Source organism: Nannospalax galili, unplaced genomic scaffold (genome assembly GCF_000622305.1).
Source record: "Nannospalax galili isolate Female #2095 unplaced genomic scaffold, S.galili_v1.0 scaffold494, whole genome shotgun sequence".
NCBI classification, from domain to species: Eukaryota; Metazoa; Chordata; class Mammalia; order Rodentia; family Spalacidae; genus Nannospalax; species Nannospalax galili.
The window spans coordinates 69,100-94,242 of record NW_008334880.1 but is presented as its reverse complement, the minus strand read 5'-3'; the positions used below and the strand labels follow the sequence as shown (position 1 = coordinate 94,242).

The 25,143-nt window shown below is 42.0% G+C and overlaps 1 protein-coding gene, 1 long non-coding RNA gene and 1 other non-coding gene across 6 annotated transcripts in view; 1 reads left to right on the top strand and 2 right to left on the bottom strand.

Moving 5' to 3' along the window:
• The window catches only part of Epb41l4a (erythrocyte membrane protein band 4.1 like 4A), a 276,057-nt gene extending 256,908 nt beyond the window's left edge, over positions 1 to 19,149 (top strand). For 2 of the 4 annotated variants that reach the window (XM_008829628.3, XM_029561865.1), the window contains exons 18-23: positions 619 to 738; positions 13,025 to 13,072; positions 13,638 to 13,706; positions 15,600 to 15,710; positions 15,848 to 15,929; positions 17,472 to 19,149. In XM_008829628.3, coding sequence (XP_008827850.1) covers positions 619 to 738; positions 13,025 to 13,072; positions 13,638 to 13,706; positions 15,600 to 15,710; positions 15,848 to 15,929; positions 17,472 to 17,600 — 559 coding nt within the window. In that variant the 3' untranslated portion in view covers positions 17,601 to 19,149. Of the gene's footprint in view, positions 1 to 618; positions 739 to 13,024; positions 13,073 to 13,637; positions 13,707 to 15,599; positions 15,711 to 15,847; positions 15,930 to 16,426; positions 17,170 to 17,471 lie in introns of those variants that run through there. The other 2 variants (XM_029561863.1, XM_029561864.1) reach the window with 2 other exon arrangements.
• Positions 19,150 to 19,231: 82 nt separating this feature from the next.
• LOC103731265 lies at positions 19,232 to 20,472 on the bottom strand. The gene is made up of 3 exons (XR_607133.3): positions 20,188 to 20,472; positions 19,737 to 19,798; positions 19,232 to 19,367 (listed from the first exon to the last, which is right to left on the bottom strand). It is a non-coding gene; the product is annotated as an uncharacterized LOC103731265 (long non-coding RNA).
• Positions 19,875 to 20,007, bottom strand: LOC115069698. Its single transcript, XR_003848936.1, has one exon. It is a non-coding gene; the product is annotated as a small nucleolar RNA SNORA13 (small nucleolar RNA).
• Positions 20,473 to 25,143: the final 4,671 nt, after the last annotated feature.

Below are 25,143 nucleotides of genomic sequence, written 5' to 3'. Positions count from 1 at the left end.
GAAGGTAAGTACACCCATGTCGTACAATGCCCTCGGAGGTCAGAAGAGGCTGTTGGATGCCCTGGGACTGGAGTTACAGACAGTTGTTAGCTGCTATGTGGGTGCTGAGATTCAAACCTGGGTCTTCTGCAAGAACAACCAGAGTTCTTAACTGCTGAGCCATCTCTCCAACCCCCCAATTATTGTTTTTATTTGACACGCTTTTTCTTAAAAATTTTTAAAGCAAAGAAGTCTGGAAATAAAAATACATTAATGTACTTAACATGAACACTGTATATGTTTGTGTGTATATACTTATGGGAATATACACTTATTTACGTAGTTATACAGTAATCCAGGTAGTACAGTCTTAGCTTTCAGTGCTGGTAATTGAACTGCTGTCGCTTAAATAACCTTAAAAAAACTTGTTTCAGATGATAGTAAAGCACCATTTTTGGGCGTTAACGTCATGATTTTGGGGTAATTATTTCTGAGACAGGATGTCTCTGTGCTGCACAGGCTGGCCATGGGTTCATACTTCTCCCAACTCAGCCCCCTTAGTGCTGCGATTACAGGTGTGCTGTGGTCCACCATCTCTGGCTTGGATGTTAACTTTAGATGAATGGTTTTCCTTTTCAGAATACGACAGGAGAATGATATGGTTGATTCAGCGCCTCAGTGGGAAGCTGTATTAAGGAGACAAAAGGAAAAAAGCCAAGTGGACCCTAACAACAGGCGATCCAGACACAGATCTCGCTCGTATGTGGGGCTCTTTTCACACCTTCATTTAAAACCAGGGAATTTGACGGGAAGGCAGATGCTCAGATGTCCTATTTTCTTAATTATGAACACCTTATTTGTCCTTTTTACCTTCTTACATGTGTGATATTCATTAACCATATGTGAAGGCTTAGAAGTTGGAGCACAGCCAGAACAAAATGTCATGGGAACAAGGCTATCAAAACCATATTTTTGTATAGTGTAGTTTTTCAACAAATGCGTGATCTAACAGGATAAATAGGAAGTCTCCTTTGGTCTGAAGCCTGACTGTGGGTAAAATACCTGCTGCTTCTCTTAGTTTGAGTCTACAGAATACTCTGAAGTCTTGTTCCAGATTGAACCAGATCTTCCCATCAGATCTGTTCCCATTTTAAACAGTAGTCAAGTGAGTGATTCATTACAACCCAGTGCTGGGATGTGCCTTCTCCTCCTGTTGCTAGGCAATGCCATGTTTGAGCACAGTTACCCCATAATGGCAAGATTGCCTGCCCCCAAATTAGTTTTCTGTGAGTTGATTGTGTGTGTGTGTGTCTGTGTGTCTGTGCCTGTGTGTGTTTGTGTGTCTGTATGTTAATATATGTACGCATCAACAGGCCACCCATCCCACTTGCCAAAGTATGTCTGTTTCAAGTGAGCTGGGACTAACCACAGAGCCTTTCATGATCCTGGGTGGTCAGCTCTAATGGTAAGGTGCTCCTTACTCAGGGGAGGAGGGAATAGTGTCTAAACAGGACGACAGGAGGATGTGGGAAGTTGATGCAGGAACCATGTGGGCAGCTCTGAGGGAGCCAGGCAGAATAGTGCCAGAGGAAAGCTGAGAGTGTGCTGTTTGATTGACAGAGGACAGGAGAGGAAGCTGGGGGCTACAGTCTAGGTCCCAACATGCTATATATGCCTCAACTGCAGAGACTTACTTTTGACTAGAACTTTTTTATTGTTGTTGAGAAAGGGCGTCTTGTCAAGCAGGCTATCCCTGAACTCCTTCCCCTGACTCTACCTCCTAAATGCTAGAATTAGAAGCGTATGCTGCCATGCTCAGTGTTTCGGTTTTTGTTTTTAATGTGGTGTTGGGGATCAAACCCAGAGCTAGGCAAGCACTCTACCAACTGAGCTGCATCTCTGGTCCTGGGTGAGTTTTGTTTTTTTAATTAATAGTGTGTCATAATGGGCTAACTGGTTTGGTGTTTTGTTTGTTTTTGCTTTTCGTAAGAGAAAACTTCAGTAGCTACTAAACATTCTATACCTCCCAAAGTCTTCATCACTCTGTAGTGTTTTTGTTGGGGTACCTAATTAATTTTTTTATTTCAAAGCAGAAGTTATTAGGACGTTCCTTTATAGTTTTTAACTATTATTAATCTGTAGGATTCATCATATATTTTGAATTTAAGTCATTTTCAGATGTGTCTTATGAGTACTTTTCCCAGTGTTTGGTTTGCCTTATCACATTCTTAACATTCTGTTTTGATGACCAGACATTTAAATTTTTTTAAATTTTTTTTTTACTGTGTATGAGTGCCTGCATGTGTGCAAGTCTACCATGTGCATGCAATGCCCTTGGAGACCAGAAGAGGGCATCAGATTCCCTGGAAACTGGAGTTACAGATGATTGTTAGTTACCATGTGGGTACTTGGAACTGAACCTGAGTCATCTGCAAGAGCAACCAGAGCTCTTAACCACTGAGACATCTCTCTAGCCCCAGGTATTTAAAATTTTGATGAAAACCAATATATCATTTTTTGGTTTAATAGTAAAGTCTCCTCCCTCCCCCTATCTCTAGGGGTGTTTTCCTACCCCACTGCCAAAATATGGCCTCATATAATGTTTAGTAGCTTTATTGATTTTGGCGTTATGTTCAGATCTATGATTCATCTAGGACTATTGGTGTAAACTAAGTAGAGACTGAGAGGTTTATTCCACATTTATCCACTTATTTCAGTACTGTTTGTTGAGAAAACCATCTTCACTGAAATGACTGTTGAAAATCAGTTGATTGCCTACATATGGGCCAGTTGTGTTTCTTGGATCTGTTGTCTATCTCAGCTACCGTGTTGTAGTGTTACTGTAGTTTTACAGTAAAACTTGAGTCAGACAGTGTAAATTCTCTTTTTTCTTTGTTTTAAGATTGTTTTTGCTATTTAGATCCTTCACATTTCGTACAATTTCTAAAAATGTGTGTATGCATGTTTGTGGGATGTGTGTGTGTGTGTGTTTGTGCTTATGTGTGTTTGTGGGTGCCCATGGAGGCACAAGGACCACCTCTGGGCTCATCTGCTGGCACGCTGTTCACCTCCTTTGAGATAGAATGTCACTAGCTTAACGCTCCCCAATTCAGCTAGACTGACTGACCAGTGAGCCCCAAAGATCTCCTGTCTCTGCCTCCCTGGTGCTACAGTTAGAAATGGGCACCACAGTGCACAACAGTTTTACATGGGTTCTGGGGCTCAATCTCAGGTCCTCGAGCTTGCAAGAGAAAGTCCTTTACTAACTGAACCATCCCCCAGGCCCCTATAATCAGTTTTTAAATGAACTTGTAAGTTCTTACTCTCCATTCTCCAAAAGACTATAGGTTTTAGATTAAGGTTCTACTGGATCTAGATGATTAAAAAAATTAATATGTTACACGTACGTTTCCCTGTCTTTTAACTTCTTTCAGCATCACTTTGCATTTATTTAATTATTTGTTTATTTACATACAAGATCTCACTATATAGCCCTGGCCTCAAACTTGCTCTGTAGACCAGGCTAGGTTTGAACTCAAGAGATCTGCCTGCCTCTGCCTCCTGAGTGCTGAGATTACTAAAGGTGTGTGCCACCATATCTAGCTAACATTTTGCATTTTTTAATAGTTATTGTATTGATTTTTTTAAAGTTTAATCTCAAATGTTTAATCTTTTAGTGATGTTGAACTGTATTTTATCTGGGTTTTTTTTCTGATTATTTGCCAATATAGAAAAATACAATTTAAAATATGCATGACCAGGTGTGGCAGCTTATCCCTGTAATCCCAGCACCCAGCAAGCTGAGGTAGGGGGATTCCTGTGAGTTCAAAGCCAGCTTGGGCTACAGAGTGAGACCTTGTATTAAAAACAACAGCAAACCTCTCATCTGAAGCTGGGCATAGTGCACATGCTTATACCAACAGCTCTTGGCAAGGTAAAGGCAGGCAGAGCAAGTTCAAGGCTAGCCTGGATTATATATAGTGAGTTCATTGCCAGCCTGAGTAACATAATAAAACCCTCTCTCAAAAATACAAAAATGAATAGAGAACCTTGCCATCCTGCAACCTTGTTAAATTCACTTTTTGGGTCCATTAGCTCATCCCTTTTGGAGATTCAGGGGGGTGGGGTTACTATAGTTGCAGTCATCATGTTTGTAAACAGAGGTAGCTTTCTTTTATTTGTAATGTTTTTGCCTTTTACTTCTTTCTTCTCTTATTGTACTGACTAGCTCCTGTAGAACCGTGTTGAGTTACAATGTAAAATAGAAATGTAAGAAAGCAGATACACATGACTTGTTCTTTCTTAGGGGGAAGCACTGAGCATGTCAAATTAAGTATACTAGCTTAAAAGACTGGGGTGGGGAGGAGCTGGGATGTTGCTCAGTTTATAGAGTACGTTCCAGCCTGAGCTATATGATACCATGTCCCCTGCTAGTTCTGCTTTCCAGAAAAAAGGACTGCGGAAGAGTCCTTTTTAGTCTGGGAGGAGTTAGTGAAGAATTTTTATCTTGAATAGGTTTTGAATTTTTTATATCTGTGTCTATAGGGATGCTTGTATATAGATTTTTTTTTTCTTCTATTAGTGGAAGAATTGTAGCTTTTCTTTCCTAGACTAAATTCCTTGCTGGTTTCTATTTGATTTTATTTTGTTAAGATTTTATTTTCAGGCCTGAAGAGATGGCTCAGCAGTTAAGAGCACTGGCTGCTCTTGCAGAGGACCCGGGTTCAGTTCTCAACACCCACATGGCAGCTAACAACCATTTGTAACTCCAGTTTCAGCGAATCTGTTGCCCTCTTCTGGCTTCCATGGGCATAACATGACATGGGTGCACTTACATATGCAGGCAAAACACTCATACACATAAAATAAAAATAAACAACCAGGCATGGTAGTGCACACCTTTAATCCCACAATTCAGAAGGCAGAAGCAAGTGGATCTCTGTGAGATCGAGGTCACCCTGGTCTACATAGCTAGTGCCAGGACAGCTTGGGCTATAGAGAGATTCTATCTCAAAATAACAAAACAATAAATAAATAAATAATAAATAAATAAATAAATAAATGCTTGGGCTATAGAGCGACTCCATCTCAAAAGAATAAAACAATAAAACAATAGATAAATAAATAAAAATTTAAAAGATTTTATAGTCTGTGTTTCGGGGAAATAGTGATCCATTACATTTCTTGTAATGTGTTTTTCAGGTTTTAGACAACAAAGTTACACTAGATACTCAAAATAGTTTGGGAAGTTTTCCTCTTTGTTTTCTGAGTAAATATAAAATCAGCATTACTGCTTTTTAAAATATTTTATATAGTATTCCAGTGAAACTGTTACCAGTGGTTGGGGTCTGGGCTGGGTGTTTCTAAGTTCTTGGCTTCTAATACAGGAATTGAAATAAAGGCTTTCACAGATTTTCAAAAGTGCAAGGTAGCTGTATTCAAAGCAAAGTAATAGAACAGGTAGATCCATTGTCAAGAGTGACAGCTGCCACATGAGTGAAGGCCCTTGAGAGCCCTGGGTTATAGCCTGGGGCTTCTTATAGCATCAAAAGGAAGGAGGAGTTTGGTTACTAGGCTTGTGGTTTGGGTAGTTCTCTATTTTGATTGACAGGCTTGTCTTAGTAGGCCTTTGCTCACTGCACATGTCCCTTCCCATAATGCATCTGATTTTAATCCTATGTCCACCCAATCAGATATAGGCGTAAGATGAAAAAAACTTCACTTAGAAGATAATACAGTTTGCTTTTTTGTGCACGCATCAAACCAGGAATTAGCCTTCTACTCACAAACTGGCACATAGATACAGTATGATTAAATAGAACCTGCCTAGTTTAGTGGCTGTTAAGGGAAGGAGAAACTTATTTCATTGTTTGGAGTAGCTTGATGCAAGTGGGAGACCTAGGTTGCTAATAGCTTGCTAGGTGCAGTGTTCAGAGGGGTGTGTGTGCATAGTACATGTAAGGGTCTCAGGCTGCCCAGTGCATCAGAAGAGGGAGGTGTACATAGCCCAAACCAAGTGAAGTCACAGTTGCTAAACTATTCTGTGTGCTTGTCTGCCTTAAGAATTGTCTTTGTGGGAAGTTTTGTATTACAACCTGTTTTTTTTTTTTTTTTTTTTTTTTTTTTTTAAAAAGTGGGCCCCCGAGTCCCCGCAGATAGGGTCTCCCTGTAGCCCCAGCTGGCCTAGAAATCCCTATGGATACCAGGCTGGCCTCCATCTCACAGAGATCCACCTGCTTCTGCCTCCCAAGTGCTGGGACTAAAGGCATGTGCCACCACACCCAGCTACAATCTCAATTTTTAAAGATGTCTGTTTGTTATTATTATTATTTGTGTAGGGGGGCATACGCATGCTATGACACCAGTGTAGAGTATGGAAGTCTGGGAGTCAGTTCTCCCCTTCTACCATGGGTTCTAAGAGGGTTCTAAGGATCAAACTTAGGTCATCAGGCTTGGTACAGCAAGCGCTTTTACCTGCTGTGCCATCTCACCAGCCCTACCAACTTTTTCTCTAGCACATAGGATGCTGCTCATATTTTCTACTTGGTATCTATGGATTTGGATAATTTAGATAATGCTCTTGAAAGAATGAATGTACCACATCTAGATTTTTCTCAAAGTCTATTTCTGTTGACTGCCTCTCACTCTAAGATTACCATTACATATCCTTGACTCTGCGTGGCTGGAAATTTTAGACAGTGCTGCCACAGATCTAGATTAGGTAGCCTTCCTTAAAATAGTGTCAGATTTTGTCCCAACAGTCAGGCAGTTAAGTTGCTGTCAGTCTTCTCCCTCAGGCTTATTTTATGCTTTCATAAAATGGAACTTTTCAGTTTGTGTCATTAGCCTAGGTGGTCTATGCTATAGACTTGCTTCTGACTCCTAAAGCCTCACGTTTCTGAATGAGTGGACACAATGCTCAATTGAGGAAGGACAGAAAAGGAAAATTAAGGAGACATGGAAGGGGAGAGGAGTCAGGTTGAAGCCTCTCACTGGCAGAGATGGCTCAGCTATTAAGGGCACTCGCTGCTCTTGCAGAAGACATGAATTTGGTTTCCAGCAGCTGCATGGTAGCTAACAACCACCCATAACTCCAGTTCCAGGGTCCAACATCCTCTTATGGATGTGAGCATTGCAGGACACAGGTGCACTTACATACATGCAGGTAAAACACTCATACACGTAAAATTAAAATAGATTTTTAAAAAATTACGGCACAAAGAACATTATTTGCTGGAGGTTGCTAATAGAGAGATAATGAGCGCTCTTTTATGGTAAAAGCGGTGAGCCATGGCTGAGGCCTGAGCCTTGAGGCTTTCAGTGTGGCCTTGCTCCTTTCTCACACATTTTCTTGTAATCTCACAAGCCAGACAAAACTTCTGTTTGCAGTAAAAACATCTTAACTTCCCAGTAACCCTATGACCTAGGGTTTAACCTTATCAGCTATAAACCCTTCCAGAGCACCTTAGGAATGATCCCATTTACTGAAAAGAAAAGGTTCCTTAGCAGCCCTTTGAGAAACAACTTCAGAAGCCACCAAAATCAGCATATATAGCAGCTGTGAAGGGACTAAATTATGACTTTCCTCTGAGAAGCTCACACCCATGGTCCTGGTTTGTCTTTCGTCCCGAGAACTTCTTTTTCAACCTTCTTTTTCTTTTTTCTTTTTTGAGATAGGGTCCCCCTGTAGCTCCAGCTGGCCTAGAACTCTCTATGTAGACTAGGCTGGCCTTGAACTTCAGAGATCCACTCGCTTCTGCCTCCTGAGTGCTAGGATCGAAGACTTGCACCACTATACCTGGCCTTAAAATTTCTTTCCTTCTTCTTTTCATTTATTTATTTATTTATTTATTTATTTATTTATTTATTTATTTATTTATTTATTTTTGATACAGAGTCTCACTGTAGTCCCAGCTGTCCTGGAACTCAAAACTCCAACTCAGGGGCTGGAGAGATCCTCTTGCAGAGGACTTAACTTACCAAGTGACTCAGAACTGCCTGTGTCTCCAGCTCCTAGAAGATTCAATGCCTCTGGACTCCATGCACATACCCCCTTCCTCCACAGAATTAACAAGAAAATAAATATTTTTTAAAAAAGTTGGGCATGGTGGCACACACCTTTAATCGTAGCACTCAGGAGGCAGAGGTAGGCAGATCTCTGAATTCAAGGCCAGCCTGGTTTACATAAGAGATTCCAGGCTAGCCAGTGGTGCACAGTAAGATAAAACAAAACAAAAATACCACCACCACCACCAAAACTTTCCAACTCGGCTTCATACTGGCTTGTCCTGATAAGCTAAGGGTCTTACTTTAGCAGAGTGGATGTTTCTAAAAAGAATTCCTCAGGCACAGAGGGGTGGAGACTGGTGGCTCAGGAACTCAAGATCATCCTTGGATAGCTTAGGATGACCTTGAACTCCTGATCCTCTGGGGCCTCTGGAGTTATAGGCAGGTACCACCATGCCTGACATTCATACATATTCTTAAATTGCTGCTGTAGTGTATATAAATTGTCCATATAGAATTATCCACCAAGGATCAGAATGCAACGATGTATCGTTATTCACTCATTTTGAGGTTTTTTTTAACTCCCCAAATGAAGAGCTGGATAATTGTATTAATTATTAAATACCAGAGGTGTGCAGTGTTACGAAATACAAAGCCCTCTGTTTTTAAAAGCATTAAGCTGAAGCATAGCTGGATCTTGTGTGATTAAACATTGGGACGTTCAGTATTATCTAATACATTTCTCAGCTCCACCGCTATGACATTCGTGTTTATTACTGTTCTATACGCATAAAAATGGTTAACGCCAGTGAAACCGCTTTCTACATTTACTCAGTGGGTTATGTCAAAGAGGCTTTCCTGGCAAACAATAATTTTGGTAGGTTCAATTTGTGTGCGCGAGTAGGCTCCGGCGCCCTCTGGTGGCCACGATGTGTTACTTTTTTTTTTTTTTTTGTCTTTTTGAGACAGGGTCTCCCTGTAGCCCCAGCTGTCCTGGAACTCACTATGTAGACCAGGCTGGCCTCAAACTCACAAAGATCCGCCTGCCTCTGCCTTCCAAGTGCCGGGATTAAAGGCATGCGCCACCATGCCCGGCATGTTACTATTTCTAAAAATATTTTTATTTTATGTGTATGAATGTATTGCCTGCATGTAGGTAGGTGCACCTGTGTTGTGCAGTGCCCACGGTGGTCAGAAGAGGGCGTCAGATCCTCTGGAACTGGAGTTAGGACAGTTAGCTGCCATGTGGGTGCTGGGGATCAAACGTGGGTCTTCTGTAAGAGCAGCCAGTGCTCTTAACTGCTGAGCCATCTCTCCAGCCCCTGTGTTACTATTTTTACTGACTCAAAAATACTGGTAATTTTGGACAGTGAGGTGTGCATTCACTGATGCACTGATGCAGATACATATTTAACATGAAGTTCCTGGCAAATTCTCATGAGCAAACTTCGGTGGCTAAGTTTCTGGGTTTCATGGCCTCCTAGTGCTTTAATTAGGAGGGGAAAGGACGGGAGGAATAAGACATCTCCTAATTTTATTAAATTCTGACCACTCAGGAATATCACTAAGTTCTAAAACTTTGTTATGAACTTTGAATACTCTAAATAAAGATAATTTTTGTATTTACTTATTTTCTACTTTTAAATTTCCTTTTAGACTTGTGGCTAGCTAAAGATGACAAAAAATAATATAAGTTGGCTGCATCCATAGTTACTATTTGTAAGTAAATATGGTATATAAAATACAGTAATTGTATATTTTATACTATTACACAGGATTTTTTTTGAGATGGTGTAGCCCAGGCTGACCTTGAACTTATGATTTTCCTGCCTCAGTCTCCGATTATAAGCTGATTTGTCCAAACTAATTTCTATGATTAATTTAGAGGTGAATGTTTGTATAAGTGTAGCTAGGGATACTTTTGAAAACATTGGACCAGTTATGGTGGCATGCTTATATTTGTTGTACTTCATATCTGTGGACAATTGAAGGCTCAGTTTTCTTCTCAATTTCTTTCAAAAGTGTAAGCAAAGCATCTACATAAGATTTTGTTCCACCACGCCCGGCTGTTTTTTGACTTTTAAGGCGGGGTCTCATGTAGCCCAGGCTGGCTTGGAACTCAACATATAGCAGAGGATGAACTTGATCTCTTGATTTTCTGCCTCCATCTTCCAAATGCCAAGATTATAAGCATGCACTATCATGCCTGGTTTATGGTGTTCTGGGAATTGAACCCAGGGCTTCATGAATGCTAGGCAAGTCCTAAGGATCTTTTAATTAAGAAAAGTAGCTATAAAATTTCACAGTTTTCTAAATCTAAAATTTGATATTGAGTTGTAGGTAATGTAAAATTTATCCTACAATATTATGTGCTGATATAAGTACAAAATAATACATTCATCATTAAAATACCTTGTATTTATAGTTCTTAAATCACAGATGGTTTAGAATCAGAGGAAACTGGCATTTTGTTTTTCAGCTCTAGAACTTTTCCATGCCTTAAGCTGTTTAAAACTACTGGATATAGCAGAACTCAGTTTAGTTGAACAAAAATATGACCATTTCAGTGCTAGGGGGCATAAAGATACAGACTAAATTCTGGAATGCTTAGTTCCAAAATGTTTGACTAGAAAGACTGGTCCTTCAGGTTAATATAGCATTCTGCCATCTCTATTCAGATACAGAAGGAGAAGCATTTTATGTGGTATTGCAAGGATGACCTTTTTTTTTTTACACATAGAAAAGACCCTAACTTTTCACCCCCATAAGTTCAGAAATTCTCTGCTTAAAGAAAACAGAAAAGCATAAATAAGAAAATAAGATCGCCTGACGCTCCATTCATCAGGGCTGTTGCTGCTGTCACTTCCTTGTTATTTGCTCTGGGTTTGTGGTATTGTGACCCTAACGTAGGGTGTGGCACATGCTCACTCAGTTGTTGGCTTTGTGTTCATGCATGTGTGTTTGTGTGTGTGTGTGTTTTATTTTAATTACATTTTATTTATTATGTGTGCATATGTGTATGTGTGTGTAGGTACATGTATGCTATGGTGCACACATGGAGTCAGAGAACAACCTGCAGGAGTTGGGTCTTTCCATTCATCATGTGGGTCCTGGGGATCGAATTTAAATGGTCTTGACTTGGTTGGCAGCAGACACACGCTGAGCCATGTCAGCCTCCTCACCATCCCCTTTTAAAAGAAATAACTGTTGAGGCTGGAGAGATGGCTCAGTAGTTAAGGAGACTCACTGTCTGCTCTTCCAGAAGACCCAGTTTTGGTTCCCAGCACCCACATGGTGGCTAACAACTGTCTGTAACTCCAGTTCCAGGGGGGTCTGATGCCTCTTCTGACCTCCACAGGCATTAAGTGACATGTGCACACTTATATATATATATGCAGGAATTACACTCATACACATAAATTAACAATAATAAAATATTTAAAAATAAATTTAAAAACTAAAAAAAATAATTATTGATACTCCTCATCTCTCACTTGCCTGGACAGGGTGGGCATGGGCTGTATGTCCCATTCCCATTATTTTTCTCATACTACTCACCTTGCAGTTGTCATCAGCTATGGCCCCCGATCATGCTTACCTTTCTTTTGCTATTGGGTCCCTACCTGTCACCCTCTCCCATTATTGTTTCTATAGTCACATAATGGGCCTCTAAAGTAACTTGGCTACTCACTTCTACCACCCAGTCTTAGCCACTTTTCAGTTATGTTTGACTGACTTGTGGTTTTCAGCTGGGAGCAACTTTGATTTTCCTAGAACATTTGACGTTATCTAGGGTCATTTTAAGGAAAATTATTAATTTGTGTGTGTGTGTGTGTGTACACCATAGTTTACATGTGGAGGTCAAAGGGAAACCTTTTGGGAGTTGGTTCTCTCTTTCAATCAGGTTTGTTGGTAAGCATCTTCACCCCGCATTCCAGCTCATGGGCTCCCTAGAGTCATTTTGGTCGACACAAGGGAGGTACTACTGCCTCATAGTTAGTAGATACCATGAATGTCACTAACCTAAAGCACAGGACAGATCCCTAAGAAGAGTTACTGCTCAAGCCAGGTGTGGTGCCACACGCCTTTAACTGCAACACTTGGGAGGCAGAGGCAGGTGCAGCTCTGAGTTCTAGACCAGTCTTGTCTACATAGTTCTGGGCTAGCCAGAAACTACATAGTGAGAAACTGTCACAGAAACAAAACACACACACACACACACACACACACACACACACACACACAGAAAAAACAGAAAAAGAAAAAAGAGTTATTGCTTCAAATATCCAGTGTGAAGGAAGTCAGCTAACCCCAGTCCTGTATCTTCCCGAAATATTTGATCATCAGAACAGCTTCTTCACCTAAATATCATGTGACAGTGGACGGCTGTAACATCTTATGAGGCTCAGATGCTGAAGTACAGTCACAACTGATCCACCATTCTTATGGAATACAATAATAGCTAAATCCTTTTTAATGCTTGCACCTTCTCAGGCAGTGTCTTTTAATGAATTAACACATTACCTGGTGGATCAGATGGGCAAGATGTAGTAAAGGCAGGTTTTGTCAGAAACCAGAGCCCCTGAATCATTCTCCATTGCCTACTCTCTCCTGGAGAGGGTTTGAGGATATGTCCCTGCAGTTAAACTCCTCCTTTTCTTCTTATTTATGTATTTATTGCTTGCTAGATAGGGATGTAGGGTCTTGTATGTAGCACTGGCTGCCCAGGCTGGCATCAAACCTGGGGTGATCCTCCTGCCTCTGCCTCTGCCTCTCAAGTACTGAGAGGACAGGCACATACTACCAGGCATGGCTTCTCAGCTCTTTCATTAAACAAAGTTCTGGTTATGTCTAGTTTTTGTTTATGTGCTGACATTATCTCACTAATTATTGTAATAGTGCTCTCCCTGCCCTATGTTTCCTGTCAGCAATCAGCTGACAAACAAGATCTTCGCAGTCTGAGAACTATTAAAGTTAACTCCTAGGATTGAAGATGACGCATAATTACAGAGGTAAATACTGTTTTCTTCATTTATAGAAGAAGCCCCGATATCCAAGCAAAAGAAGAGCTGTGGAAGCACATTCAGTGAGTATTGGGGTCCCCCATGTGTGCTGGGTCCTTCCCATATGTGCAAGATCCCCCCCACTCCATGTGTGTAGTTTGAATTGGTTGAAAGAGAGACCTCTGCCACTGTGAGAAACCTCTATCTGAGGCCTCGGCAGGTCCTCAGGGTCATCCTCAGAGTCCCATGATGGTGCCTATACCCCAGCATCCCAGCAGCTGTCCGCAGGCAGAACTGATACTTCCTCTCCTGGAAATGTGCCTCAGAAGGGCCAATAGTTTACCAAAAAAAAAGAAACCCATATATAAAAGAAAGACCTGTCACAGGAGAGAGCAGCACATCTGTGTGGGGAATGGGGAACCATAGAGAGAGTGGAAAAAAGGCAACAGAGCAACAGGGAAGGGTTCCTGGCCATTCTTCTGTGAACACATCCTAGTTTACTCAGCTCTGCTCTCATCTTGCATGTGTATTAGTTTACTAGCACCATGGTTTGGGACAAGGTCAGAAAGGGAAAGCTCCTCAATTGTGAAAGCTCTCAGGAGGTATACCAGCACTGAAACGTTTATATTCCTGCACATTCTCTTCTAGAAAGGAACTTGTGGATCCATCTGGATTGTCAGAAGAGCAGTTGAAAGAGATTCCATACACTAAAATAGAGTGAGTACATCTTTGAGAATCTTTTCATGAAGTTTTATCAGTACTAAGGGAGCAATTCATTCTTAATTGTGTGGTGCCATGCAGTGTTTTAATTTGAACATTAACTAAAGACAAAAGTGAATGCAGGAAGGAGGTGGAAGAGGGTATGCTAATGGGCTGGTATGCTAATGGCCTGGAGACGTGGCTCAGCAGTTAGAGCACTGGCTGCTCTTGCAGAGGACCTGGATTCAATTCCCAGAACCCACATGGTAGCTAACAACCATCTGTAACTCCAGTTCCAGGGGCTCTGACACCCGCTTTTGACCTCCATGGGCATTGCACAACACAGGTGCATTTACATACATGCAGGCAATACACTCGTATACATAAAGAAATTTTAAAAAAATTTAAAAAAAAAAGAAAATGGTATGTTAAAACCATTATTGTTGCTCAGTGTGGAGGCTCATGTCACTAATCCCAGAACTTGGGAGGCTGAGGCAAGAGGATTTGTACCTGTTCAAAGCCAGTCTGGTTCACACAGTGAGTTCCAGCCCAGCCTGTCTCAAAGAACAAAATGAAAAAACAACAAAACCCATAAAACTGTACTTGTTCTGCCTTCCTACGGCTGTCATCTCCTGTCAGCTGCCTGTTTGTATGTGGTGGGTACAAGGGGGCTTTTGATCAGTAATATCCATTTAAAATATGTTCTTTTTCTGAGATATTCATACAAAGCTTTTCTAGTCCTGGAACTCACTATGTAGACCAGGCTGGCCTCAAACTCACAAAGATCCACCTCCCCTCGAACTCACAAAGATCCATCTGCCTCCCAAGTGCTGGGATTAAAGGTGTGTGCCACCACACCCGGCAACAAAGCTTATTTTTATCCATCATTTTTAACACAAAACAGTATCATATAAGCCCAAGACAGTTCCTGTCAGAACAGCATTGCATTAAAATGAAGGCTGTGCAAAAGGCCTCCAGCACAGGCTGCAGCACACCCATTTGTGTTTTCTGCCTGGTAATTGGTTAAGAGAGGACAGGAGCACACTTCGTTGCTTTATTTCCATCTACGATCCGACTTTTCCTTTTCAGAAATTGCAGGCTGATACTCCTCAGCCTTTTCCTAGCATCTTTTTTTAACCCTTAAAAAGTGTGTGTGTGTGTGTGTGTGTGTGTGTGTCTAGGTCAAAGCACAACTTGTAGGAGTCAGTTCTTTCCTTCCATCATGCGCGTCTCCAGGAATCAAACTCGGGTCATCTGGCTTGGCAGCAAGCTCCACGGCCCTTTTCCTACCGTCTTTAGATCAAAGACTAATTCTTTTAAAAGTTAAAGTGTAACTGGCAAAAGTGTACAGATTAAGAGATTTATGTGATATTTTACTGTGTTTATACTGTGAAATCATTATATCAGGCAGGCTAACATATCAACTCTTTTCCTTGTGCATGCTAAGAACATGTAAGAACTCTCAGCCATTTTCAAGTGAGGATTGGATCACTGAATTAGTTGCTAGGACAATGATGCATTTTTTCAGAGAGGAGAGCCATTCTCTTCTATTGTAGATTTTCCCTTCCATGTTCCCAGAGAGAAATGAACTGAATTCTCAAAATTATTCAAATTTTAGTGGTTAAGCGAGGCATAGTAGAGCACACCTGTAATCCCAGCGCTTGGGAGGTAGAGGCAGGAGGGTCACTCAAGTTCCTCATGCGGTAGGATCAGTAGTTAAAAATCATCCTTGGCTTCAGTCAGTTCAAGTTTGAGGCCAGCTTGGACTATATGAGAACTTGTATGAAAAAAAAAAAGCTACCCACAAAATAAAATAAAAAGCAGCCTGAAAGTGTGTAGCTTCAGTATTCAGGAAGAAGTTCCCTATTATCCTGTTGTGACTTTCCATGGTTTGTTTGGTTTCCTGTGCAGGACTCAGGGTGACCCAGTCCGCATCAGGCATTCTCATTCTCCACGGAGTTACCGGCAGTACCGCAGGTCCCAGTGTTCAGATGGAGAGAGGTCCGTTCTCTCAGAAGTGAAGTAAGTGGGTGGGCCGAGGACAAGTCAGCCTCCTGTCTGGAACACACAGCCCAACAGAGTTTCCTGCCACCACAGAACTTAAGATCTGAATCTCGGTACTGTCCTGTCCATTGATTCTCAAGCTTACTGTTTTGCAGCTCAAAAACAGATCTTGTGCCACCGCTTCCGGTGACCCGTTCGTCAGATGCTCAGGGTTCTGGTGGCTCTACAGTTCATCAGGTTAGTAATGAAGTATTCAGGTATCCTATTATGACAACTTAAAAAAAAGCAGTGTGTGTTGTGTGTGTACGTGTGTGCCATAGAGTGAGTATGGTCAGAGAACGACTTTCTGAAGTCGGTTCCAGGCCAGGGCCTGAACTCAGGTTAGCTAGGTTTGAGTGGTGAGGGCTTTTACCCACCGAACTATCTCACAACCCAGCTAAAATTTCAAGAAGCATCTTGTGCTTTGGGGGATTCCTTTGGATACAGGGGGCAGTAAGTCTTTAACTTCATTCTGAGATTCTGAGTATTAAAAGGACCTGCTGAACCTGAAAGCTGAAGGGAGGCGTGTGTGAGCCACAACCAAGGGCTCAGCCCTGAGGAGTTGTTCGATACTGAAACTGGCAGTGGTGCAAGGTCTAAAATGGTTAGAAGCTTGTAACAACAGTAAGGATAAAAAAGACTGTAAGAGCACTTGGAACCATAATAAAAAACAATTGCTTCACTGATTTTTTTAGGTATTCTTCAAGCCCAAGAAATGACTCATGAGGGTGGGGACAGAGGATCGCTTGTTGAGGGATGGCAGGCAGAAGTACTCACGTCCTTTTGTAGGTCTGTCCTCCCCATCAAAGGGAATGGCTTTCATCCTGGAAATGTTTGCTCATGTGGTTGAGACAAATCTAGTCATCTCTAAGAGGCACAGGCAGAGAGCTGTTGTGAGGTACACTGCGAGGGACATTCTTGGGGCCTCCATCTGTTGTTTTGGATTGCAGTCCCAATTCCAGAAGCCCTGGGTATGGTACCAGGATCTGGTAGCTAGTTAGCCTCCTTTTATGTTGCAAATCTCGACATGTAGCTCCAAATGGCAGGGAGCCCCAAGATACTGTACTTCGTGTAAGATAACTACTTTGTCCAGTGACTACTAGAAGCAACCAGGAAAGTCTTCCTGTCTTTCTACTCTCCTCTGCTTTGCTTAGATGACCTAGAGCCTAGTTTAGGAATTAGTCACTAAATGACACTTACAGGGGTGATTTATACCTAACATTCATGAATAAAATTCTCACTATGCCCCTAATTATCAGACCAAGATTAAACACATCTTTTTTAAAATTTTGCAGTTAACTATTCAGATGAAACTTGCCAAACAGCTTTTGGTATTATAGAGCCTTTAAATATTTTATTTTTATGTGTATGAGTGTTATGGTTACACGTATGTAAGTGCACTTGTGTTGTGCAATGCCAGAAGAATGTGTTGGGTCCCCTAGAACTGGAGTTACAGCTGTTAGCCACCATGGGGGTTCTGGGAACTGAACCCAGGTCCTCTGGAAGAGCAGCCAGCACTCTAACTGCTGAGCCATCTCTCCAGCCTGAGCTTTTTTTCAAATTGTAACTTGCGGTGTCATAAATTTGAGTCTGCCTTACTGTGTAATGTAGCCCAGGATGGTCCTGTACCTGCTGTCTTCCTGTCAGCCTCCTGACTGCTGGGATTACAGGTGTATCCTGCTATGGTTTCTGATGGTTAAGATACTTGATTCTTCTGTTATTAAATCTATTTTCTTCTAGAGAAGAAATGGGTCTAAAGACAGCCTGATTGAAGAAAAAGCTCAGCTCTCTACAAGCAACCTGGCTGGAAAACACACAGCAAAAACAGTAAAAACTATCCAAGCTGCCCGCCTCAAGACAGAGACTTGATCCTGGTGAAGGGCCAGGGTGGAAGTGGACGAGTCTGTGCGCCACTGGTACTTCTGAAACTGTGAATTAGACAATTATCCAAGTATCCTGGACACCTTTTTAGCACAATAAGCATCTTTTGCTTCCTTAAAGGTTTAACTACAGCATTCTTGTGCTGCGGGGCCTTTTAACTGGAAATGTCCTTGAAACCCTATCCAAGTCCATGTGTCTGACTGCTGCTACAGCCAGGGACAATGCTTCTGCAGAGCCCATTGGACTCTTTTTGACTGTAGCTGTGCCATGCACTAGTATACCAAGCTGGAGTTCACTCTAGGCGTTCTCCTGGCGTTGTGTGAAGGTGCAGCAGGACTGACATCACTGACTGCAGTGGTTATTCCCTTAAAGGTGTTTGTAATATAGTATTTTGTGGCATTAAGTTCCATTGGTTATTTACAAATGACGTAAAAAGCTGTTTTTATGTGTTGCTTTGTAATTTCTTAAGTGTCTTTGTCATGTGTTTTCTGAAGTGTGCATTCTAATTGTCTCCAATTGTGCCTGGCCACCTGTCTCCCTAGTGTTTTGGACCTTTCCACTGTGCAAAATTAAAACTGGGAAAACTTACAAACCCTAAGAATGCTCTCCAGGGCTGCATCAACCAAGACTATCTTTCCCACAGCCTCCCTGGGATTCTTCTGCTTCCTCATGTATTCAGGACCTTCACTTTCCGCCACCTATCACTACAGCTGAGTAATTCTCCTTTCAATCCAGGAATGTCTCTAGGCTATAACCTTCCAGTTCCCAAGCTAAATTTGAGGACTACCTTCACCATACCCATTTAAAACCTCCTTGAATAGGAGACTGGGGAAGATGGCTCAGTTGGTACAAAGTGCTTGCCAACCAAGCAGGTTGTACCTCTGGCCTCACAATCAAACCAGATCAAAGCTCTCTACTAGTGAAGCTGTGTCACTAACTTCAAAACCTCCTAGGCACCAACACTACGCCTTCTCTGCCTTTATTTGCTTCTACATCTGACCACCACCCTTTTCAGCTCCACTGACCTCTTGCTTTTTCACCTAAGGACCTTCAAGCCTTAAGTGGTCTAGTCTCTACCTCCCCTTCAGCCCCTGCACTTGCCAGCTTACAATCCTGGGCATTCAACCTACAGCCAGAGTAAAGGGAAATGCAGCCTCTGCTGCCAGACAAGCAGAGTTCTGGTCACAGGGCTTTTCTTCTAGGTCAACGTGCAATGGCACTACCCTCACTCAGCTGCCTTCTCAGGCTTCCTCAGCTTGGTCAAATCCCCTCGTGGGGTCCATCTCACATAGAAACGCTACACCTCTCTACTGTACTGCACTTTAAACCTTATTGCTCCTACTGCTTGCTCTTTCCTGCTAATAAGCAAAGGGAGAAGACCCCTCCCGCTTGGTTAATTGTGGAGTTCTGGTTTGGCTGTTATGTATGAGCCCATAGAAAGAAGCACTTGTCTTTGGGCCTTGGTGCCTATGACAACACTAATTTCAGATAAGATTTAACATAAATTTGAAGTTGGTGGTGGGAGGGGGGGAAGAGAATAAGAAACCTTTACTTTGAGCTTTTGGCAAGAAAAAGCTGTTTTTCTGGCAGCCACTTGTATAAAGCAAATCTCAAAGCAGCACATGAGAATATTTTTATTCAGTCTGTCTTAATGTCTGTATTCATGATCTATCCAACAGCAGTATTTCAGCAGGCCCAGAAATTCTAAATCATCCATGCAACTTCTGAAGATCAAACTTCCCAATTCATTAAGTCCTGAAAGAAAAAGATATACTTGAGTTTCCAAAGTGAATGCATACACGTCTGTCCCACCCTAAGGATTCTGCAGTAACAATCCTGTTTTCCTTCCCTTATTTTCTATATTCAGTTTTAGATACCATAGGGCCTTAGATTCGGCAGGGTTCTTTACATCTACCTACCACACATGAACCTAAACATCAAAAAGCCACTGCAATGTACATTACTCTCTTCAGTCAGAACCTGCCAACCCCCCTCCCCAAGCAGGCTGTCCGATCTGTTAGCCTCAGATAAAGCAGCAGCAATGCAAATTATGTCGAATACTACGATGGTACCACAATTTAGGAAGAAATCCCCCCCCCAACTTGCACTTTGCAGTCACCCCACCTTAAGCCACCTTTGTGCTTCCACGAGTCACTCAGATATAACAGCCGGCTTCAAACACCCATCTGCCAAATAAGTAGAAGAGATCAGTTAAATGGACGTAGTCCTGGTGCGGGATTTCCAACTTCAGACACATACAGCTACTGTTCCTTATGCAGGTCCTACACCAAAGATACAACATTTAAGGGTAGGAAAAGGCTGCAAAGCATCAATTTATGCCTTTTTTGACACCACATTCACTAGTTTCCAAAAGTGAACGGGCAACACAAAGGCAACACGAGCAAAGGCAGATGGACTCTATCCATAGCGAAAAGCTAGGGAGGGATTTAATCCCATCTTGTACTTTCCGTTTAGAAGACAATCCCAGCTTCGTAACGAAAACAGTGTTTGCGATGGCAGATTTACTGTTTTCTAAACCCTGGGGCAACTGTTCAGTACAAATATGAAGACTCACCTACAAAACCCGGGATGCCCACTCACTTCCGCCAGGCTCCGTCCGGTCCTGGGAAGATCTGCGTCTCGGATGGCACATGGCTCCCACCTACACTGGGCACGGCGAGCAGAGGCGCATCAGGTGGGTCCGGGCCTCCACGCGGCCAGCATGGCGACTCCATCTCCCCACCTTCCGCGAAGGAACGCGCGCACAGGCCGCCGCGGGGCCTCCGGAGGGCCATCCCCACGCGCCCGCACCCTGACCCAAGCCGCACGTCAGGTCGGAGCACACAGAGGACGCGCCGTTGCCCCACAATGCTTTTCTACAACCGGAAGAGCCCACTGTCCACGGGCCGCGGGGGAGAACGGACTGTACCACGGCCGCCGTGCGCTCGCCTGCCACCGTGTGGCCGGAGGGAGAAGTGCGTGGGAGGCCGCGGCACAGTTTTCCTAGAAAGAGGGCGCAGGAGCCAGGACTCCACCCTGTCAGTCACCTTTGTGTTGGTTGGTGATTTGTTTTGTTGCATTGTTTTCTGCCGACACAAAGAGGTTCTGTCAAGTGTGGGTATCCAGCTGCCCCTCCTCCCAGGCTCCAGAGCTTCTGGTCAGTGATGCGCTGCGGGCCTGGAAGGACCTGGAACCCTGTGCTTGGGGGAGGACAGACCTTGCACCACATCTCCGGATGAAGATCTGGAAGTCAGTGATTTAGAAAACAAAACCAAAACGCATGATTGAGTGCATTCTGGGCTCCAGGTTCTTTCTAGAAAATGACCTGTTTTGCATTTTAGTTGGGCCATCGTTACAAAACCGACGAATAAATACAGGTACGATCATTACACACAGTAATAAGAGCCTGGAAACGTTGGGCTTCGAACTTGAACGCCTATAAGGCGAGGCGGTGGAGGTAGGAGCTCCGGAATTCAAGGCCTTCGGCTGCACAGTGCTTTTCAGGCACTGGGTTACATACACCCCAGTCTCAAATCAAAACAACTCACAGAACAATAATAAAAAAGGAGTCAAGAACCATAACGATAAAGCAGTAGAACAGCGTTGTCAGATAGAAATACAGTGAGAACTATGATTCCAATTTAAAATTGTCAAATTACCACATTATGAAAAATATGAAAATTTAAAGTAATTTTAATAACCTAACATTTACCAAATATTTCAACATGTAATCAATATAAATGTATTGATAAGATACTTTGATTTTAAAAATTCTAAATCTTAAAAATCTAAAACCTTAAAAATCAGCACATTTCAATTCAGACAGGACATTTTAGGGGGCATGTTCAGTAGCTGATGGGGCTAGTTTAGAAACTTTGCAGGTGAACTTCGAATAGTTTTTTGGAGTGGTTATTCAAGATCTGGAACCATGAGGTTGTGCTCAGTGTGGCTGGAGCAGAGGGAGGAATGGACCAAGGAGATGCAGTGACAGAGACAGGTGTAAGTCACCCAGGGCTTGTACCTGTAGTTAGGAACTGGGATCACGCTGAAATTTTAGAATGGATTATCACCAAAGAAAGGAAGCAGAGGTTCTTAATTGCCTGCCTCTCCCCATAACCATAACTCCTTATGGAGACAAGGCAGTAAAATGGGCCATCTGATCAAAACGAAAATTCCCTTTTCCCTAGAAGTCCTATGACTCATATTTTCTTTCTCTTTAACCCTCCTCTCTCTCTCCTTTCCTTCCTCTCCTCTCCCCTATTTCCCCCTTGAGCAGGTTCTTGCTATGTAGCCCTGTCTGGCTTGGTTCTATGTAATAGCCTAGGCTGGCCTTGAACTCACAGCAATCTTCCTGCCTCAGCTTTCTAGAGTATTAGGATTGCAGGCTTTCACCACCATGCTAGTTTTAGCACCTTGGTTTCTTTAAAACATACTGTTTTAAAAATGAATGAATGAATCTCAATTCTTCAAATTGTATATATTAAACAGTTATAGCTTCATAACTACCTTTTCAAAATAGTTTGAAAAAGAAAGAAAAGAAACTATAGGCCACATCCTAGTGATCATCATACAAGAACTACCCTGAATAAGAAAATCAATTTGGGATAATAACCGCATAGAAGTTAAATGTGTTATGATCAAAAGAAGGTAAAATATTCCTGACCTGCATTAAAATGTCACTGTAACATCTCTGGTGAGAGAAATGTTGGATGTAAGGAGGCCAGTCCCCTGAAGACCGTCATTCTATCAGTGTACTGAAAGGTACAATATAGAAATTATAATGAGTTTGAATCTTGCTGTCTTGTTAGATAGAATGAAGTGAGAAAATTCCCTGTTTTGGGGAATCATTAACAGACCTAAATTTGTATCTACCTCTGACACTTGTTCCCTTAGGAAATTGACCACTGTGCTGGATAGCTTTAGTGTCAACTTGACACACCTGGGTTGAGGGAGCCTCAATCGGGAAATTGCCTCTATTGGACTGGCCTGTGGCCATGTCTGAAGGGCATCTTCTTGATGAGTGATGTGGGAGGGCCCAGCCCACTGTGGGTGGTGCCACCCCTGGGCAGGTGGGCCTGTGTTGCATAAGAAAGCAGGCTGAGCAGGGACCAGGGGAGCAAGCCTGTAAGCAGCCGTTCCTCCATGGCCTGTGCTCCAGCTCCTGCCTCCAGGTTCCTGCCCTGAGTTCCTACCTTGGGCTCCCTGATGAACTGTGTGCGACCTGGGAGGTATAAGACAAATAAACCCTTTCCTCCCCAATTTGGTACTGATCAGAGTGTTTTGTCACAGCAATGAAGAAACAAACTAAGACAACCACCATTCTGAACTTCTATTAAAGGTAACATCTATCTAGAAGTATATTGCATAGGTGAAGGCAAAGAATTAGGGAATGTTGTGGAGTATCTCACACTGTGCATGGTGCATAATGATGTCTAATAAACTCAATGAAATGAACTCCTCTTCTTTATCCAACGCAAGTTTGGAAACTTCTTGGACTAGAATGCTCTGGCTGTGGCCCCCTCCTTCTCCTCTTATGTGCTATCATTCAGTGTTTTAATCATGTTATTACATATATTTAAACTCACACTTCTGTTGTGAGAATGACTTTTGTGGGAGTGCCTCCTGTTATAAACTGAACTTTTACCTAACCTTGTAATCAAGTTAATCATATACTTTGAAATCATTTAACACTATGTTCTTGATCTGTTCCTACTGTGTGATCGCTTGTTTAACTTTAGCCTTTAAGAAAACAATGTAAAACAAACAAAAAACAATGTAGCCGGGTGTAGTGCTCCATGCCTTTAATCCCAGCACTCAGGAGGCAGTGGCAGGAGGATATCTGTGAGTTCAAGGCCAGCCTAGTCTACATAGCAAGTTCCAGGTCAGCTGGAGCTAAAAAAAAATAATAATAAAGAAAAAAAGAAAACAAATGTAAAGAATCTTACCAATGCAGTCAACTTCTATAAGCTTTAATTAAAAGCATAATTTAATTAAAGCATAGCTTTAATCATAAACTATGTTCCCTATTTCTCCCTTGTGATTCTTCCTTGCCCTGACCTAGAATAATGTATGTGTGTGCTAATCTTGCCAAAAGCAATGACAATGTTTGAAGAAATTATGTTAAGTGTTGCAAGCATCATGTGGGCTTAGGCTAATAACACTGTTTGTGGTTTTCTGTGCTGTTCTGGATCTGGGGTAGCAGGGGTCAGAAAAAGCAACTTCTTCTCTTGTAAAACTCTGGCTAAAGATTCTTTAAGACAAAGTTCTTCATTCTTTCCCATACCATGCTTGATGTGCTACTTGATAAATGTAGAGAATGTCATTTGTTCAGCAGATGCACAGTTCTGAGAGAAATCAGAATACTTTAGAACATAGTGGGCTCACTCTTGGTTGAACAACTCCAGAAGTTAGTCTTTATTTAATCTGACTTTGCCACATTTTGACATTAATTTTATTGTTCTATACAACCATTAAATAACTGTTCTTATAGGGATCATTTCTTTGAACATTATTTCTTTTGGCATTTCAGACCATCCAAACTATTATACTTTTTCTGTACAGACTTTAGAGAAGCTTGCTCCTTTAATTGTTATCTTTGAGTCATCAGCATCACTTAGGGACTCATTAGGAATGTAATGCCAGGGGTCTGGAGAAATGACTTAGCAGTTAAGAACATTGTTGTTCTTTCAGAGGACCCAGGTTTGGTTCCTAGCACCCATGTGGCAGCTCACAACCACCTCTAATTCCAATTCTGGGCATTGCATGTACCGGTACACTTACATTCGTGAAGTCAGAACACTCATACACATAAAATTATAATAAAATAAATAAAAAAATTAAAAAAGAAAAGAAATATAGTGTCAGATCCCTCCCAGATATAGTGAATCACAATTTGTTTTTTAATAAACTCTCTGGCTAGATCAGAAATAAAGCGTATGAAATGTTGCACTAGAGGCTCAAGTAGTTTACAGCAGGAAGCTCACGTGTTTAACTGAAGTATCTTTGCTTTCCTTCTGAGGTTTAAAAGAGATTTTCCTGGGTACACAATTCTAAATTGATGGTTGCATTCTCTCAGCACTCTGAACCCATTATTTCTTATTTCCATTTCATTGGAAAAGTCAGTCTAACAGTTAATGAAGTCATTGCCTTTTCTTTCCTTTTTCTTAGATGAACTGAGTTTTGTTACAATATGAATAGATTTTTTTTTTTGGTCTTTTTTGAGACAGGGTCACCCTGTAGCCCCAGCTGTCCTGGAACTTTCTATGTAGACCAGGCTGGCCTTGAACTCACAGAGATCTGCCTGCCTCTGCCTCCCGAGTGCTGGGATTAAAGGCATGTGCCACCATGCCCGGCATGAATAGATGTTTTAAAAAACTTATTCTGCTTATGATTAAATGGGATATCAGAATCTATGACTTGTTAGTCTTTCTCAGCTCTACCAAATCATGAATTCCTTTCTCTTCTGTTAATACTGAGTTTCTAATGTCAATTTTTCCAGCTATCTGTTTTTTAAAGACAATCTTCATTGTAT